This window comes from Apaloderma vittatum, unplaced genomic scaffold (genome assembly GCF_000703405.1).
Source record: "Apaloderma vittatum isolate BGI_N311 unplaced genomic scaffold, ASM70340v1 scaffold7, whole genome shotgun sequence".
NCBI classification, from domain to species: domain Eukaryota; kingdom Metazoa; phylum Chordata; class Aves; order Trogoniformes; family Trogonidae; genus Apaloderma; species Apaloderma vittatum.
The window spans coordinates 36,700-57,448 of record NW_009726505.1 but is presented as its reverse complement, the minus strand read 5'-3'; the positions used below and the strand labels follow the sequence as shown (position 1 = coordinate 57,448).

The following is a 20,749-nucleotide window of genomic DNA, read 5'->3' as shown; positions in this document are numbered from 1 at the left end:
TGAATGTTTCTTTTGAAGGGCTGATTTTTTTGTTAATATGATTTTTATCTTTGTGGTCAGAAGCTAGAACACTGCAAGCTCCTTTGGACAAGTTCAAATTCTCCATTCAAGAAGGAGGGCAATTCATTAGCCAAAATGTATCTGAACTATTCACAGAACACCTTTACAGACTATGTCGTCCCTTTTGCTATGTGTGCCTGGCCAGTTCTTTCTTATTTTTGTTGTGTGCATTTTATTTTTCATTTTTATGTGTGTTTCTTCAGGCTAGCTCAACCTTCATTTACATAATATCTTATTTTCCTTTAACTTTTTTCCCTTCAGTTCACCAAATTTTTGGGTTGATTTCCTCTGGTCTTTTGTAAGACTGCACAGACTTAGGAGCTGGAGTATTTTATGGGTAATGCTACAGCTGTAGGAACTCATGTAAAAAAAAGTGCAAGACTTCATAGAAGTGATTTTTGTTTAGTTTTCTAGAAAACGTGAGACTTCTGGTGTACATATGGAACTCACAAGCTCCAAAATGTATGTCTCCATATATTCTGGGCAGAATAACTTCCATACAGGGAGCAATGCCATCGAACCTTCACTCCATCTTCTGGCTTTCTTTTCACTGGTGATGATGCATTGGGTTTCCGACAGGTCTTTTACATATTTCAGGAGTCACAAGTACTGAGCTTTCTCCTTGGAGCCTTGGTTAATCACCCATTTCCAATCTTGGGTGACACTGTTGCACATTGTCTTCTCCTTCCTCATTTTGGGTAGCTTACTAGTAAAGCTTGGCTTCTTGTTGAGATTACAGCAACAGAAATGGCACACACAACGTGCTGTAGTCTTGCTGCCGCTCACCCATTACTAGAGCACAAGTTTTCAGCTATTGAGTCATGTGTGCTCTAATTTTAGTGACAGCAACACATTCTTCAGTGTTTACCAGTTTCACTGCTGTTGACCATGTCCCTAGTAATCAGTAAAGGCCATGCTTTGAACCCTTGCTCTCATGTTCCTCTAGTGCTTTTACACACACATCTGCGTTTGTACTTCCTTCCAGATAGTATCTATACTTCTGTGTACAAACCTTTGCATAGCAACGTGGTATAAACCATGGAGTACAGTACTGGCCCTTATTTGGGTGGTTGGCAGGCTGTACTTCAGTTTGTGCTGGGTTAATTGCACTGCAACTTGTTCCAGCTTTACTGGGAGAGGCAGATGCAGGTAATTACATCACTTCTCCAATCACTGGATTGCATTATCAATATAATATAACAAATTGACTGCAGTTTTCCTTTGGGCTTGTTCCTAGGACAGTTACACCATTTTAAAATGCAACTGTATTAATGGGCAACTGCCTGACTGCATATTAAAGGGAAATATTATGAATCAGCTCAGGTAGGAGATGAACTAGAGGCCATGTCAGCCCTCCTGTCATCCCCTGGGCACCCCTGATTCTTACAAAGGAAGTGCTTGGAAGGCAGTGGACACTGTGGTGTTTCCCCAGGGGCCGTCATCTGTGCAGTTGGAAGGGAAAAGCCCATGCCAGGCACAGGCACCTTCTCTGAGAATGACTATGGACAGCCTGTTTCTGGGCTGAACCAGCATCACCCTCCCCATCATCCTAAGAGAAGGGCTGATACTCTCTGCTCACAGCCCTGCTTGGGCCAACTCTGTGTCTCTGCAGTATTGCTGCATCTAGTGAGCTGGAAAATAGTGCCCGGAGGTGTGCAATGGTGCGGGATGCTCAAGGGGATACATGCCTAGCAGAGCCTAGGACTGCTTCTGAAAGCATCTGAGAGGAACCCACAGAAGTCACCCTATCTCAGCAGACAATGGCATTATCTAGCTGAATGTCCGAGCTTCCAACAAATTTAGAACATTACTGGGATAAGAACAGCATCTATAGGAACTTCAACCAGTGTAAAATTATACAGGCTCCTAATCCTTCTCCCCCACAGCATGCAGTGAGCTCCACATTGAGTCAGAAAAACAGACGAGCTTGGTGCTCCAGAGATAGACTATTGCACAATTAAGCCTACTGTGGAGGTTTATGGATCCTCCCTGAATCAGCTGATGCCAACCACTCTCCAGCACAGAAGCTGCACTCATCACTGGGCTATTGCAACAGGACAACTTGCAGCTATGTGAACTGCTCTTTTCCACTGTAGTCCTCCGTTCGGGCAGGCTGGAATTATTGCGGATTTTACTGCAGAAAGGAGCTAACGTTTAAAGAGGTGTGCTCCGTACACTGCTCCTGCCATTTGTGGTCATGTTACTCTTCTCGGATAATAAGCAATAGTCATTGACATCGGAAAATCAATATTTGAAAAGAGTTTCAGGGATTTTAGCTGTATTCTATAGAGTTTCCTAGATAACAATTGCAGGCAAATTAGAAGGAGCAGTGAGCTGCTTTTTCCAGCAGAGGTTTTGTGGATTAGCAGCGGGCTACAGAAAACCCTCCCAGCTGACCAATACAGAAGCTCCCAGAGAGGGTTCCATCACTGGACTCAGAATGGTGAGTTGCAGACCTGGCTAAAACACTGGGTCCTGCAGGCAGCTTCTCTAAACTAGCAAAAGTGCTGAAGGAGTCAGATGTTCCTTGGATGGGAACTGGCTTATTTATAGCAAATCAACCCTCAGCCACACTACCACCTTCCTCACAAAGTCCTGTCGCTGCTCTTAGAGCTGCCTTTCTAGCTGTAGCATATAACCAGTGTGCTCAAGCGCTCCTCTGCCCAGTCCTTGGGTCCACTTTCATGTTGTTTTGTTTAGAACAATGCCCAACAAACAACATCCAGGAAAACCCATCTGCTAGTACTGGACTAACATGGGATGGGTGCTCTGGGTCAATGTGTCAATGTTGTTAAGTGTCAATGTGTCAAATAGTTGTGTTGGGAAAAAAAAAATCTGAACACCTTTTCTTTTTATGGCAACTGACTATCTGTCAGCCCTCCCCTACAGCAGGAAAGCTTCACCCAGTATGCAATTAATCAGTCACACTAGCAGAACGTCTGCTGTAATTTTTGATGTAGTATATTTAATATTATGTCACTGGCTGTGTACCTTAATTTGTATTTATGTTTGTGATCTGAGCATTTTGCTTCAGCACAGAGTACTTAACATTCCCTCCAAGAACACTATGTCACACTGGAGTGCGACGTCTTAGTATTGCAGAGCTTCACTGACTGTGGTCACGGTAATATTTATTTACTGTGCCTGTCAGTGTGTTAAGGAATGAAGCTAAATAAACTTTGCAATGCTGACAAAACAGCTCTGATTATTTTTGCCCTATCCTTTTCATTTGTGTAACAAGTTGACAGGCTTGCATCTGGAACAGCCTGTGCTGCAAGGTGAGGGATCTCCTATCATTGAGATTTCCACTACCCTTCAGTACATTTGGATTTCGCTTTTGAAAAAAGGTACTTTTTCAAAAAGGTACATGATGTTTCACCTTTTAAATTTCCAACATCTAACTGGAAGATGCAGGGACTTCCTAAACCAGAAGCCAGCATGGGCTAGGAGTAAATGGGTCAGCCTGGGAGTGGTGGAGTAAAGATGTCCTTGTTTCTGCAGCTTTTAGTAGATCCTCTGGTGTCTACTGACGTGCACATGCCAGATGAAATCTGGGTTGGGGCATGCATGTGTGATGCCTGTTCCTTATGTGGCTTCTTTGAATGATGTCACATGGCAGCCTTCAGTGCCCTGGGAAAGTGAATGAGGGCCCTGTCCGCCTCCCCTCTCTCTTCTAAAGAAACATGTGAGAAGTTACCTCTTTGCAACAGTGACCATGCTATCAAAGATGCTTAAAGTTGGTCAAAGGGGTTCAAATGTTTGTGGTGAGGTAGGGAAGGAAGGAGGGAAAGACAGGGAGGAAGAAGGAAGGAAGGGAAGAGGAATCACACAACTGTTGCCTCTGCCCGCATGCACACACACACACACACACATTTTGCAAATGAGCAATCAAGGGGCTCCTGGATGAGAGCGTGATCATGCCAGGAGGGCTCTCAAGTCCTGTGGACAGGGCAGTCACCCAGCGAAAGGGAGTCTTCCAGGGGTGGCTGCTGTGTGTACTGCAACCCAGGCCACCTGACATGCAAGGTGGCCCCAGGTGGATCTCCCAGACGGACTCCTGTTGCCCATTGCCATCACCTCTTCTCTGGGAAGCCTCAGTGAAAAGTGGCAAATGGCTCAGAGCCTTGTGTGCCTATGGAGGTGGCAGAGGGAGAAGAGCCACCGCCGTACATGAGATACCTCTGTCATACCTAAGTCCGTGTCAAATTCAAAGCTTGTCTCATGTTTCTGAGGGGTGTCAAGGCCTTAAGCATGTTGTTTGCTCAGGGGAGTGTTATTCTGGGAGGATTTCACCTGTGCCCCTAACTGAACACTAAGTAAATCATTTAAACATGCATTAGCCTGTTATTTTTGATACTGTCTCCCAAACAGTGTTCTACTTCTGCTTTGCAGAATGACAACCAAGGAAAAAGTTTACTTTTTTAAACTTTTTTTCCCCCCATTTTGCCACTGTTAGCTTGTTTTTAATCATCGCACAGCCTGTCAGTGTAAATTTCACACCAGGTTGTATTCGTATACTTACAAATCTTGGGATGGGGGAGCCTCTCTCAGGCTTTTTTCCTGTTCTTTTTCAGACTTGATCCTAGATATTCTGATCCTGAACCATCAAAACACTCAAAAATATGCTAGGATGAAGGGATAACTATCTAGGTAACTAAGCTCTCTCATTTTATGTATTTACCACATAAGAGGTAAATAAGTCTATAAAAATGGTCAATAAATATTCACCCCAAGGTCAATAAGTTTCATATTAAAGGAAATTGGATGGAGTAATATTATCTCAGTATGCTGAAGAGCTTAGTTGGATCAGGGATTACATTGCTGAAGAGTGTGGGTGACAATTTCAAAGCACATCCTCATGGATTCCTACAGAATGCATGGAAACTGGGAGTCCAGTTGTTCATGCTGATATTTAAGATTGTGCCCTACATCTGTCTTTTGCTTCCTTAAAGATTAGAAATATGTATTTTTGATACTGAGAATTATTTTGATTTTGTTGAATCACATTCTCTTCTTAGCTGAAATCCAGACTCACTGTCAAAGAATTAAATGGAAGAAATAAGAAAGAGTAATCTAATGCAAACAGTGAGCAGAAGGAAGTAATGGTTCGCATAACATGCAATTAACCTGCAGAAATCATTACCATAGGATGGAGTCAAACTCAAAAGCACGGCAAACCTCAAAGCACAAATTGAAGAGTATTTCTGAAAGGATCTATAAAGGCTATAAAAGTCCTTGTTTCAGTTTAAACCAAGAATTAATTACCAGGGTTAAACAGAAGACAACATGGGAAGATCCTCTCCCATCCATAGTCCCTCCAACCCTTTTCAGCAGCATCCATGGCTAAATACAGTGTAAGTCAGAATACAGTCAGACAGAGGCACAGAACTGGGAATGTTACTGGTATTTATCTTCCCCTGTAAAAATAAAAACTCAGAAATGCTTGCAGAGTTTATCTTTCAAGGCCTTTCTACGCTCCTGGTGCTTTTTCAATTCAGAAAACAAAGTTTATTGACACAAGGAAAGCTGTAAACTCTGCAGCCAAGACTTACAGCCAGGTTTGAGGAGAGGGGGGTTCAGCTTCCCCACTGCTTTCAGTGTTAGTGTCTCAATCTCGTATTAGAAATGTAGTGGAAATGAAAAACTGATGCGTAGCCCAAGATGACATTTAAAAATGAGAAACAAATTATACCGTTATTTGTATTATTTTCTATACTAACTGTGAAAAATTACTCTGAAGATCTTTTTATTACACTTTTACAATCAAAATAACAAATCTAGCTGTCTGTAAGACATGTTTTCTGTGAAAGTAGGCACCTTGCATATCCCAAGCACTCAATTTTTAAAATTCCTTGAGAAGACAGAATTTTAATTTTTGTTGTCATATTGCCTGGACTTGACAATTTAGCACTGTGTCTTCATGCCCTCTGTTGTGCACAGGGAGCAGTATTTTGAAAATGTCTAGATGACCACTGAAGAAGCCTCACAGAGAAAAACACAGAGGGAACAATTGCAAAGATTTATTTAGCGCATTCTGTGCTTGGCACTTAGAAACAGAGTTCCGTGCGTAGGGCAAATCTTTATACACCTTTTTCTTCATACATATTTTACATACCATTTTTATTGCCCTCTTTTATATTCATAATATTGAATCCTCCACTAGGCATATAAATACATTTATCTACAACACCTCACAACAAATCTCAGTATCTGTATTCTGGTACTTGGTATTTGCATTTTCACACAACTTAAATGCATAGCTTGCACCAAGCTACAATTGTTTTCTTATTTTTAAAGGACTTGAAGGAGAGGAAAAAAAAAAAAGAGAAGAAAAAAAACAGAAAAGAAAGATGTCAAAAGGCAATGATCTATTTGGTTAAACAGAGATCATGTGGCAGGCGGGAGGTTGGCAAGTACTCAACCTCACTGCTACTGAAATGCTAATGGTTTTCTATGGCAACTCTTGCATGCAAGGTGAGGGAGGCTGGCTGCACTTCTGCAGAGCAGAGCTCTCTTTTTTCATTTGCTTTTCACGAGCTCAGTCTGGACAGTTTCCTCTCATTGGGTTGAGGGCTATGGGACACATGTTCCCCACACAGGCTCTCATCCATTCGGTTTGGGCACATTACTTCAGGTCATGTCAACAGGAGCTGAGCCCCCCATTCCCCCACGCATCTTTCTGAAGATCAGTCCCTGCTTATGTCTGAAGCTCACTTATGGGTTAAAACTTTTCCTCTCTTCTCTCTCTCCCATCTCCATCTGCAGGCTGGGTGCTGGTAAGCTCAAACTTCGCAAAGAAACCACTGTTTGGGCATAGCTGTGGTGAAAACGCAGAAACCTCTTAGGGAGGAGAAGCTCCAGCCCAGCAGCGCCATTCCTGCGCTACAGTGGGAGAAGGACCCATGGGCCACTGTTGGCTTCAGAAGTGGGTTGAACAGCTCCAGCAGTAAGGAATGGGCTGGGGAGGGGGAGGTCTTTAAGGCTATGGGCGGTGTAGCTTCAGAGGGCAAAGCCTTGGGAAACGGCCTTTCTTCAACACACAGAGGACACAGCACAGGGGCATGGCTCCCTCCATGCCGAGAGCTCACACTAGCTGAGAGTTAATGCACAAAACGTACATTCAGCTGCTTCTTTCCAGCTTCTCTTAAAGTCATGCTCTTCTCTCCGCAATGTCCAGAAAGAGCACACACTCAGTGCCAGGTCTGGAGGGCCTGGGCAACAACAAGCTGTGATGGCTGTCAGTCATGGCTTTCCACAAGGTTCTGTGGTGCACACCTTGATGGCTTGTATTCTTATTTATCATTACAATACTAGTTCCACTATAAACTTGAAGGCAAAAAAGGTACTGGGATGGGTTTTCCCACAGAAATAGTGAAGGTCCATCTGCTTTCAAAGCCAGGTAGAGGCAGGGCTTGTTAGACCATGTGCACAGACATCTGTGAGGAGGAGCCCTGAACCGCACCGTACTGTCTGTTGTCACAGGCGTTGGTTGTCTGCTGGTTGCCAGAGGGAGGGCTGATCATGTGCATCCCATGATCCATTCCCGTCGAAAGGTATTGCCTCTCTCCGAAGGCTCCGCTGGATGGAGAAGAGCAGAGTAAAGTGCTTTGGGAGGTGGTGAGTTTCTCCGGGCTCGCAGCCAGCCTGGGGGAAGCAGGGAAATTGTATCCATAGAGGTTGTAGGGATTGTGCAGGGAGAAGGCGTTGTAGGAGCTCTGCTGCATGTGGCCACCGCCGAACATGTGTGAAGAGGAGGAGGTGGAAGCAGGGTTGCCTGCCTGCATGACATACTGAAACTGGGAGCTAGGGAAGGATCCCAGCTGGCCACTGTACGCTTCCATCTTGCTGTTGCTGGGCAGGGAGGATTTTTGAGATCAAGGATGGAGTCCTCTGAGGCATGAAGGTTTCGGAGGGCTGGGAGGCAGAAGCAGTGCCACTCTGCAGCCGGTTGTAGCCACTGTCGCTCAGCCCCGGGTAGCTCTGCAAGGCAGCCATGTTGCTTCTGGCACATGGGGGATAATCAGAGAGGTTGAGGTTGCAAAGCTGACTCTCCCGGCAGCCAACGTTGAAAGTGTTGGGGGCCAGATGAAAGGCTGGAGGGGAGCAGGATGGAGAGAGAAGGTGAGAGGAAGCAGAGGGTGACGGCGTCCCCGTGCTGGAGGTGGTTGGGGAGGTGCCTGTGCTGCCCCCTGCAAAACAAAACACATGGGAGGATGTTCAGAGCCTGGGATCACATCTGCAAAATGGGACAGTCTCACTGAAAAACAGCTTAGTTTAATAAAGAAATGAGGGTGGTAAAATGGCTGTTGGAAAACTCAGCCTTTCTTGGCAAGGGCCCTCCCTTTATTAATAGCAACCCTTGGTCCTTCCTGCTGCTTTTTTGTAATGACTTTGTTTTTCAACGGAGATTTTCTTCCCTTTTAAAATAGAGGGAAGCAAGCCTGCCACAGAACAATCCAAGGCAGTGGGAGAAAAGCTGCGAGGAAGCATCGCTCTATCAGTCAAGAGATTTGCTATTTCCAGACCTGTTTGTCTAGTCCCTTTTCTTAAAGAAAAGGAAAAAAAAATTTCTCCTCTCTGTTAGTCTGCAGGAAGACCACCAGTCCGTGAGCTGCATGGTCCTGATGAAAACCTGCTTTATCATTCATGCAGGAGGCTTGTGGCGGGAGGTGTCTGAAAGCATGTTGGACTTCTGCACCGTTCAACAGTTTTTTCAGATGGCTCATGGTGCAGCAGTATGGATTTAAGCCAGAAGTAACACTAAAATGAAGGGACATAGTTTCAACGTATAGCCTCTTCCACACAGCAGAGAAAGGGAATATGTCAGGATTTTCAATCATGTGCTTTACCTTTGTTGTATCACTGGTGTTAACAAAATATTGATATATATGCATGTTGGTAATATCAATGCATTATACAATATTTATGTTATGAATGAGTGAATTTATTATTTTGCAGAGCAGGGATCTTCACATGTTCTGACCTGGGAAAACAATACTGCGTAATACTATCAAGAATGGTAACAAACTGGAAGTACATTATAAAAAGAATGGCACAATTCTGAGTTTACGAAGATTCTGAGATGGAGGAAGCTTCCTTGGTCAACCAGGAAAATCAGTTCTTTACTTAAGGGAATGCAGTTTTCTGGTGTGAAACATTTTTTTTCTTTTGAATTATTCTCTTATCATGAGATCTCATTTCTGCAGTAGGGCAACTAATACCAAAGACTCTTGTAAAAGAAGCAGAGGGGCTGTTGAAGACATTTGACCAGGAGATAAGTAGAATCAGAGGAACTAGGAAGACAACTGCTGAGGCAGCATTTTAGAGAAGCTAGAAAGATGACAGGTGAGAGGCAAAGGGACTGGAAAAGAGGGAGTTACAGTGGGCAGTTTAAATTTAACCAAGGCAGAGATTGCACATTGAGGATGTGAGGGACAACTTTCTCTTCTGTCACCCTGTGGAAAAAACTCAGCAGGATTTTAAGACCACTCTATGTCTGCTGCAAAAGAGAGGAGGAACTGAATGCAGTGCTGTTTGATGGAAAGAGAACAGGTGATTTAAAATGGTTAAGCAATGCACTAGAAAGACATGATCTGTGCCCATATATGATGGTAAGAATGGAAGTGAGATTATATAAGTGAGATTATATCTGACTCTTTCTAACACATCCAGAACGGGGCCCTAGAGTAAAAATTTAACTTTGAGACATTTGCAACACACAGAATTTTTTTAATTTAGAATAATTTTTGGAGCAAGACACGGAAACAAGAGAAAATCTGTCCTGGGTAAGCACAGCCTAGAGTGGCTGCCGTTGATCAGCAGCATCAATGCAGCATCAAGAAAATGCATGTTGCTGTGTTGCTAAGCCAAAGCAGTCATTCTCATTACCAGCCACAGGGAGGAACATTTATTACTAAGCCACTGACTCCTTTTGCCATTCATCTGAAAGCATAAAAGAGAAGCATTGCAACACATCTCCATTAAAAACAATGAGAAAATTTGAAGTTTCAAGTGACATCGTAGACTCTCTACTCCCTTCTTGATATCACTGAAATGCTCAAACTTGCTAATGCATTTTAGCTCCAGAGTTCTAAAGCCTTTTTTGTGTGAATTTCTCATTTAGCATTTATTTTAAAAGGTGCATTGTCCTGGTTCACTTGAAGTCTCTGACAGTCAGTGTCTGTCTAGTTTTGTTGTGATAAGTTAGATGGTACCTTCTCCAGTCCTTCTTCCCGTCTTTCCGTTACAGGCTGTCAATATTGCAGCAGGGTCAGCAGAAAGGGAACATCCGCCTCTACACAAGTAGTTTCAATGCAAAGCCTATTGTAGTTGAAAAGCTGAGACTGTACCAAGGTACACAACTACAAACACTTTCCTGTTAACCCTGCACTAAAGAAGGTAACCCCTGATGAAGAGGTCAGGCAGACAGATGAGTTCATATGTCATCACTTAGCTATCAAAGCCCAAAATATAGAGGTCACAAAACAAATACAACAAAAAGTGAGATGTAATTAAACGACAGCAATCCTGCACTTGATTCTTTACACCACGTATTTCATTAACAAACTTCAGATGGTGACTTACTTGCTGACATGGTCTGGAGAATAACTAAAAATGTGTATGTATATATGTATGAGCATTTAATGATCTGTTTGAAATAAAATATGTAGAATAAATTATTAACTACAATGTCTTAATTTCAGTCTTCCTTCACCCTATAGTTAACCTTTAAAACCTATGCAGGAGAAGAGCACACACACCAGTTACTTCAAGCATTAGGATTTAAACAACTGCTAAGGAGTTGTGATCAAGTCATATCCATAACTGAGGCTTTGGCTCCACAGAGTAAAAGTAGAGACCTCTGATTAGCAATTCTGAGGGTTGCTTAATGATTCCAAAACTGAGAATTGCACATTTCAGGTTACCCCTAAAGAGGGACTGGAGTGATTCTTCTCTGAATTTTCCATATTTGCAGGTTGACAGAAAAAAACTAAAGTGACAACATAGCAATTAGGGAAAAAAGTAAAAAAAAAAAAAACAAACCCTGTTTTTAAATCTTTTCTCCGTAACTTTAAAATGATGAGGAGGTGGTAGATCTATCAACAGGAGCAAACGCCAGACCTGATGACTCTCTTTCAAGAATGCTTTGCTGGTAATGCCAACCACCAGCACAGGACACACCACACTTCTGCTGTAAGAGAGCTTAATGCAGAAGCCTGAAGTTCCTGTTCATTTGCAGCAAAATCTTTACACCTTTACAAAGCAAACAATACAAAGCAAGGCCCATCTCACCTCACTCTCTTTAGAAAGGCAAACAGCTCTACTCTACTCTGAACAGTATTTCTTATCCATCGTTGCTGGCAGCACTAAGTATGGGTGAAATGCAACCTGGACTTTTGTGAAGTTATAACTTGGATTGTAGTTGTTACTAAGTCAGCCAAATACCCCTAGAGATGGCAGCAAGCCCAGCAAGAATGTCCACACCATACTACAGTCTCAGATACACAGATGTTTATGTCATTTTAATGGAAGGCATGGATACAAACCAATCTAGTTAAGGCTATGTTTAGGTATGGTTTAAGTCAACTAAAATCACATTTAAGCAAGAACAAAATGAATCCCTCAATAATCCTTCTCTGTTCCTTTTCTCCACCCACTGTTTCCCCTGGAAATAGTTGCCAACACCAACATCATTTACCAGTAATGTCACAATATATTTCTCACCTCCACACTTATCGTGATTCCCATGTGATTAATTAATGTCGTAACCAGTATAACCTTATCAAAGAGACAGAAGTATTTCCAAAAAGGGGGAGTGGAGCATGTGCAAGAGAGGTCAAAACTTGCAAACTGGACTGAGAAGTAACAAATCATTGGTAAGGAGGGGAATAGGAAAAAGAAGAATGAAATCACGGAGGAAGACAGGGAAACCCTGTGGAGAGGGTGGGATGTAAAGACAAACCTTCTTCCTTGTGCCAGTGTTCCCATATAGAAATGCTGGCTGTGTGCCAGTGTCAAATACGTGTCCACAAGGATTAGGGAAGAAACTGCACCTTCTTATCTGGGTATAAGTAAGAACTGCCACTAAAATTTCATCTCTAGTAGATTATGAGCAATCTTTCCTTCTTGTCACCCACGTCCTTTAAGCCTTGGAAACAGCGCTGCCTCTCTATGTGTTCCAAATAAACCCTTGCTTCTGCTTTAACCTAGATTGAGCTTGTGTTAAGGACAACTTCAGCATAAAGTGTAAGCCCAAACATACTCAGTCCATGGGTATGATATTCTTTAAAATAAGGGGCTGGAGTATTCTTGAAGCATTCAGCAGGCAAACGCATCTGAAAGGCAATGGGAACCTCTTCCGTACAAGGCGGGTCACATAGAGAACTACTGCAATTTAGATGGAAAACACATCTGCCAGCAGCCAGGGCTAGCCAAAGGAGCTTTCTGGCCACAGAGAGACAGGGGGAGAGAGCATCAGTGCCAAGGGAGCCTGAAGCAATTGCACATGGAAAATTTTCTGGGATCTCTCTTATGAATGACACCATACTAGTCAGTTGACACACAACTTATCCCAATCTCCTATATCTGAAAGGTGTACATAAATCCCACTTTGGACTCCATCGCCGCATGCATTCTTTGCTAATGTTTCCAGGCATTGGTTGCTACCATCACCTGCAGTTCCTCCACACAAACCTCTCAGTCCTTGAAGTCCTTGCTTAGTGCAGAGCAAAGTAAGCACAAGCAGAAAGTGCAGTTGGCACAAGACATTTGAACATGAGTGCCGTGCCCTGTGCAATGGCAGAGTCTCATCAGACAGGGAGGAGCTTTAGAGTAGTCTGGACAACTTAATCACTGCCATTATCTGACTATATCAGCAGCCTGCAGCTCTTGGCATGGTTGGGCTCTGGTATTTACCATCTCGTTAAGGACAGATGTGGCTGATGGTCCTCAGAACTTGTGACTTGACTGTGTAACAAGGATAGGAACCATAAGGTGATTTGTCTTCAGATTTTACATTTTGATGTAAAATCTTTACTGTTGTCAGAGTGGTTCTAAAGAACGTTTACCAATACAGTGATAGACATTTTATGCATATATGTATTTATATATAAATATATAAAATGTGTCAGTCGGCACAAAGTTATTATCCTTTGAATGAACACACCTCTTAAACAGCTCAAGCCCACTTCCACCTACAAGCTAGTTTAACTTATAATGGCCACAGATAGGAGCTACAGGTTCAGCATGTGCAGCCTATGGCCTGGAGGCTGTAGTCAGTCTAGCGGGACAGTATCTGGCCCACATCTTCAGCCCAGCCATCTTTTCCCACCCTCAGATGTGAGCAGGCCCTAGCCCAAAGGCCAAATTCTTGGGAGTGATAGGTACACAGCCTCACTGGTCAGTCTCCTGGATGAGCCACAGTCCCTCTTCTGAGACGTGCCCAACACATTGGCACCCGCATCGTGTGATAGGCGTGTGTCCAAGGATCTAAGAGCATGGGAAAGGGGGGCTGTGGCCACTAGTCACTCATCTGGCTCACAGCTTTCCTCCTGGAAGTTAATTGAGCGAATAAGCCCTCCTGAGAGGCAGTTTATATTCACTTGGGCACAGAGCCATGCTAATGCAGCTCTCCAGCTTTCCAAATGGAGCTGGCAGGGAGCTGGCATATGTCTGGCCAGCATGGAGCACAGACAGAGGAGCCTGTCCACACAGACATACTCTAAGCCACTTCTGAATGGTCTGATTTTTGTGAAGACTACGGGCATGTATGCATATGCAAAGGGACTTTCTAAAACATGGGAGAGACCAATTCTTCACAGTTTTTGCAATCTTCTACACTTGGATACAACAGTAGATAAATGTGATGACATGCATACAGGACAACAAATCTGAAAAGAAAGGAAAAATCCCACTCCCATTCTGTGCACTTTTACATGCATGCACCGTAAGTTTGGCATATGAAACTTACGCCCTGTCTTCCAAGTTACTGTACCTTTAGTCACATAACGAAAATTAAGTACTTGCCTGAAGATGGAAAATTGAGATGGTAATGAGGGAGGGGTTGTGCGGGCTGCCAGGTGATCTCACTGATAGATTATGAGGCCAGAGGGTGCCACTGTAATAATCTGATCTCATGTCCTTTAAGAGCCAGGCCTAGCACAAACCTGGATTAATTTTTACTTCAAGCAGCACTTTCCTTAGCCCTGCTTGATGCCTACTTGCATATCCAGGTATCTAAATGCCACAAAAACAGGCATCACTCCTTCTCTCACAGCTTTTGTCTTGCAAGTATAACTGATAGTCCAAGGTCTTCCTTCCCATTCCTAGCTTTCAAAAACTCAAGCCTAAAACCTTGGGAAGGACTGAAAGATTCTTCATCACATCCTTCTTGCACCATCATGAACCCTCTAATTGCTCTCTTCACCACCATGGAAAATTAAACAACTTTGTTGCCCATCCCTCATCCTCTCACCAAGGAAGGGCAAGGACAACTGATGTATGATGTTCTGGACTCTTTGTTTCCTTCCTTCCCCATTTCTAGGAATGAAAATGTTCTGCTTTCATAGGAATGAGAGCCAGTTCTGTCTTCACGAAGTGTAGCTGCCTGGTTTGTCTCTGGAGCTCTTGGCCAATTATCAAATTATGAATCGGCTAGTAAAATCTTTAAAAGGCCCAAATGAGACCTGAAAGCTACAGCATGCCAAGTTGTTGGGTTGGTAGGGGAAACATAAAGAGTGCTTTGTAGTTTGAGATACAGCTCACAGAGCGCAAAAAAAAAGATGGTTAGAGCAATAGATTTAAGGGGGAAAATATATATATGGCATAAAAGCGAGGAACAAAAGGAAATATTATTTAAGGTTAGTAAATTATAGAGAGGGACCTTTTATATAAGTTCGCCTTAAATTACGAGAATCTCTGGAATTAATGGTAAAATCTAGAACAACTCAAACTAACACTTGACTTCCTTTTAGCTCTTGCAGAGCTCTGCAACACAAACTGAGCAGCCAGAAAGTTAGACATAAAACTTGCTTCGGTCATCCTCCAAGATTAAATATTTTCAAGATCTAATGGTAAAAACTAATCTTTTTTTCTCATGTGGACAAAAAGTACAATGCAGGATGTCTGATTTCCATTCCCATCTATATGCAGAGCACTGAGAGATCTTCTTCAAAAGTAAGAGACAGCATCCCCTTTCCAGTCCCTCCAGATCAAGTTTAATGCAAGGGTTTCAGCTCCTCGTACAAACACACAGTATTCCTGTGCCAGCTCCACACTGTCTCAGGAGAAGGCCTTTTGGATGTGACTTTGCCTTGTGTGCAGACAGTTGTAACACAGTGTACACAACACTTTCATGAGCTGTACATCAGCTCCTACAGCAATTTCTCCTGTTTCCCTTGCTCAAATCAACACAGGCTTGGAGGATGGTAGGCACCCATCTCAACGGAGAAAATTGCTCATTGGTGATAATTGCGCGCCATCTCTCTCTTTTACAAGCATCAGTTGAGCCTGGATACTGACAAGAGGGCCATGTAATGAAAGCTACCACAGGAAATTACACTGAATGAAAACAGGATGCAGAAAAAGACTCCTTGTGGCACAAATCTTTCAGAAAGTCACAACATAAGCTTTTGCGAAATTGTAGCCGAAATTAACTGAAATCATGGTGCCTTCTTTGGCAGTGACTGAAGTAAACTGAATTGCAAACCTCTCCTGCCAATCCAGATGGAGTCTGCTTTGGGCAAACATAGGCCCTGGAAGCTCCAGCACATTAAATGATTTAAAAAAAAAATACGATAAACAATTGTAAAACCCCAGAGGCTCTACAGTTCAAAATTTCTGAACTGAGGAAAAATGTGGCAGTGTTGTGGCAAAGTTCAAAGCACATGTAACTTTCTACTCGTGACATAATAATGTGCCACTCTGAGGGAACTGTGCAAATCTTCAAAGCATCATTGCCCCTCTCCATTCATTCACATGAAATCTGACCACCACCCATGAGATAACAGAGATTTAGGCTTCAGTAGTTAGACTTTGAGGTCAACACACCCCTGGAGTAACAGAGTGCTTCAGGCTCTTCAGGTCATCAGGGAGCAGCACAGACTTTGACTCTGAGCCCCTCATGTCACATCTGGGAGGGTATTTCAGCTTTTCACTGCGAAAGATGAGACTGTGAAGCACCAGAAACACCCCTTCCCTAAAGAAAACTGTCCGCAGGTCAACCAAGAAGAAGCTGAACAGTTCGTTCCCTGTTGCTTCGTTTAAATGAGGCAATCTATGAGCCATTTGAAGTATGCAGCAGAAACCAGCACTTGATCCCAATAACTCTGGCAACAACTGCTCTGTTTCCAATCTCCTCTTCAAGGTCAAAAGAACCAAGATGATAATTGAGACCAAACCCAGATATCTGACCTCTGCCAATAGCCTAGACCATTCACAATTGATTTTGAATGGAAAGCAGCAACCAGATTATCCTGGTGGCACTGCTGAAAGAGCTGATGGCTACCGTCAGGAGACAAGTGGCCAAGCAGATGTATTTGGAGGTTGTTCAGCCTCCTTCGACATCAGCAGCTCTGCTTTTTTGGGAGACGCTATTTTGGGGATCTGGGATCTCAGATGAAGTCAAAAGGATCTTAACAGTTATTTGCTTCTTTCTGTCTCAAGGTGCCTGTGATGCCTTCAGACGAATTTCTGGAGGTCTCGGTCTTTCCTTGACTTGACATCAATACACATTTGTGCATTCATGATATTGCTTTCAGATGGGTGCAATGAGGACAGCATTCTGAGAACCAGCCCCAACTCAGAGAAGAGTGTTATACCAAAGAAGATACGAGTAACAAGCAGTACACAGATATTGGCACGACAAAGGTGATGCCTTCCTGAAAAGAGTAACGTCTACAGACAGGGAAGCTGGAAAAGCAGCCGCACCTCAGCTCATAGTATCTCTCTCCCATCTGCTGATATATCAGGCAGCCTTGGAGTCTGTCTGGACTCATTGCTACTACATGAAAACATTGCTCCTTTCCCGCAGCACGTGAGAAGACTGAACCTCTTCCACACAGAGGAAAGGAAGCCTGTTGTTCATATTCTTGTCGACACAAAATTGCAGGGTTGTGATATTCCCTTTCAGAGGGAAGACAGTAGGAGCTTTACTCAATCACCAGTTTGTACATGCATGCTGCTTTAGAAATATCAGAGACAGCAACAACTGTCTTATCGGTGAGGAGCACAGTACCCTTTCAGATAAATTTCAAGCTCTCAGTGCTAATCTCAACAACAATTTGCAACAATTTGCAGACTCCCTAACAAGTGGCCTCTCTACCCTCAGATCTCCAGTCTAAGATCAAATCAGATGCTCAAGTTGATGGAGAATGGATTGAATCTAATCAAAACTGTTGGTAGACTCCTCAGCAAAACCACTTTTTCAAGCAAGGAAATCCCATTTGAAAGGAGAGCTGCCTCAAGAACTCACCAGTCAAAGCTAAGACATTTGACTCTTGTGGACTTAGTATGCACATATCAAAACAGTAATTTAACAGTGAAGTAACATTTTTATGTGCTGCAAACCTACTGATATACCACATCGTGTGACTCTCATACTGGTCCTAAAATTCTGCTTAGAAGGCAATTCTTACTGCCCTCTGGCAGGGTACCTTTGGTTTTATTTCTTTCATAAGTCAGTAACTTTCCTAGGAAGGATGAGATACTGGTCACTACTCTAGTATCGTCACAGTGCCTTTCTAGTCTCTATGTCCTGGCAAAACTTACAGTCACTGATAGTTGATAGTCACTGATAGTAGACTGTGTCTACTCATCTGGAAACTGTGTATCACATCAGAGCCAGCAATAGCTCTTTTTACTCTTGGAAAGTGACACAATTCAAAGTTAATGGAATTCTTACTTTCCTTTTCCCTCCCTTTTTTTTTTCTAACGTTCCCAGTTAAAGTCAAGAAACTAAGCCACATATTTTTAATAATGAGAATCTGGATGAGGTTCAATCTAAATTTTGAAAATATATTCCAATTAAAGATTTTAATAGATTCTTGGCCTTCCCCACATCTCATTGCCATGTGCATCCAATAATCCCAAGCCCCTTTTTTTCCTAGTAATAAGTAGACTGCAGAGTGGATGACATCATTCTGCAGAAGGTCAGTTGCTCCTGAACTGCTGCTTTCTGAGCATTTCTTGCAAACGTTTTGCTCAGGAGGGGCTTTTTTTTTATTTCCAGACTGGCTGCAGATCTGCTGTGCTTGTGTCAAACATGGTGCTTGCCCTTGTAAAGCTGCAATGACTTTTGGATTGCATGCTCCAAAAGAGAGGTTTTGTTCTCAGGCCAGAGGATTTCACGGGCAGAAACAGCAAGTTGTTCTCCTTGGTAGGACAATATGGTGACCACTCACGTCACAGACCTGCAGAGACTTACTGATGTGCTTTGCTTCAATGGCAACAAGTGTAAATAAATTTCGTGGATGCTACAGTCAGCCACATCAGGCATTTGTGTGACTGGTTGTGATACCAGACTCCAGTTTGTGTAGCAGCTGAAACCTATCATTGTGTAGATTAGAAAGTTATTTAATCCCTTTATGAAACAGCTGCATCCAGTGTGCCGAGTATCAATTCGGTGTGTCACTTTGGCCCTTGCTGAACATATGGCTTGGGCCAAACAAATGAGGAAAGTACTCGGATGTATGTTCAATGACAGAAAGGATAATGTGGAAAAAATGATAATACCTTTAGATAATTGTATCATGTGGATGCATCTGGAATATTCTGTACGGACTTGTCTTTAGAGAAACGATTAAGGACCTGGAAAACTTCCTACTTGAAGAGAAATTAAATGACTGGTGCTATTCACTGTGAGAAGCACAGAAAATGGACATAAATATCTGTAAAACAACAAAATGTATGGAGAAGGTGGATGAGAGTGAACCGTTCTCCTTATCTCTTAGCAATGAGCACTCAGAATAGGAAAGTCAGAGCCAATTGAAAGAAGCATGTTTCACACAGTTGTGTCATAAAAATATGGAAATTGCAGTCACAAGAATCTATCAAGGATGAGTGGCACAAAGCTACCGTATTTTCATCTCTCTGCAAGATAGTATAGACTGTAAAGACTTGGTACCTGATCTTACATTCTCAAGAATCTTCTCCATCCAAAAAATCATTCTACTCTTATTTCCCTGAATCCTTTTCTAACTCTTTCCACCCTTTAAAAATACATACCCTAGAAGACTATACTGTAATATCAGTTTGCAGCTAGGAAATTGTCTCCCCTCTGCTTACCACTACTTTTTTTTTCTACACCGAAGATTGCACGTCCCTTTTTACCTGTGTTACATACAGTCCCTTGCCTATGCAGTGGCTTATCCACTGAGATCTCCAAATTCTTGTCAGTGACAAGACTTTCCAGCACACTTGGTGGGTGAGTATGTCCTACGTTTTGTTTCTAGACACATGGTACTGTATCTGGCTGAACCAAAAGCCATGGTTTTTTTGAAATCATGCAGGTTACCAAACAATCTTTATTACTTTTCATACCTTTGTCCCTGTCATTACCGGCCACTTTGCACTCTTTTTCTCCTCACCAAGCTGGACAACCATAACTCACTCTTCATCAATGACTTTTCTTCCTAAACATACGGCCACTTTTGTTCCTCTCATCTTGACTCTTTGCAGTAAGTACACACTCCTCTTAAACTGCACTAGACACATCTAGCCCCAAAAGTTTCTTGTAGCCCCCGTGCAGTTTCCCAACAAACAATTGAAAGGGTAAAATAGAGGCTTGCAGATCCTCAAATGTTTATTCAGAAATGCCACATAATGACTGAACTTTGGAGACAACAGCATGATCTAGAGTTCAAATGTCTGTTTCTTATAATAATACTCTTAAAGTTTCTGATTCATAAATATGCAAGGGTTTGAGATAACAGCATGAAGCTCAACGCACTAAAGATTCAGGTGGGAGAGAGGAGAGGTGGGAGAGTCCCAGGCAAGACACTTACATGAAACCGTGGCTAAGGCTCAGAGCATATGAGGTGCAATAGTCTATGCTGAAGTCAGCTGTTATACACCAGTGATTTACTCACCTGTCATGCAGTTCATGTGCTTGAAAGCAAGGAGATAAAGAGATATGGGCACTGTGCATTCTGGTCATCTTAGACTTGGAGGGGACAATCACTTGTGGCTTAAAGTCACCTCAGCATTGGGGGCTGTCCCAGCAGCCAGAAATTAAAATAGAGTGTGTTTGTACCTTGGCTTTGCACCTATCACTGAGGTCAGCGTTAAGCTTGTTACAGCAAACATTGGCAAGGTGAATATTATGGTAGCGGGAATATTCCTGATTTATTATCTTGAGGTTGTTGGGCATGGTTAAATACAGAGCTTGAGAGCGCTGTTTTGTAGTGCATTTAAAGTTCTGAGACTGACCTGTGGACACAACTTTAGTTAAGCGCTGTCCTAAACCTAGTCATCTGTGGTGCAGTGCTAGCGGTCTGCACCAAGCCATCCGGTCACAGGATGCTGGCTTGCTTCCTGGTTTTTCAGCTGCCAAACTATATTAAAACAAGCTAAAAATACATTAAATATTTTCCTTTCCTAGTATTACCTTACCACGTAAGCAATAGTTGGACTTGCCACTGGGATGTTATCTGATAACCAATCGGAGGGGAGGGAGGCGTGCGAGCCCGAATAG

General features: G+C 42.8%; 1 protein-coding gene across 1 annotated transcript in view; it reads right to left on the bottom strand.

Moving 5' to 3' along the window:
* Positions 1-7,444: 7,444 nt before the first annotated feature.
* Positions 7,445-20,749, bottom strand: part of LOC104276840 (T-box transcription factor TBX15-like) — a 36,735-nt gene continuing 23,430 nt past the window's right edge. Inside the window, 2 exon segments of the mRNA XM_009873292.1 lie at positions 7,445-7,923; positions 7,925-8,249. Of these exon segments, the coding sequence (XP_009871594.1) occupies positions 7,476-7,923; positions 7,925-8,249 (773 nt within the window). The 3' untranslated portion in view covers positions 7,445-7,475.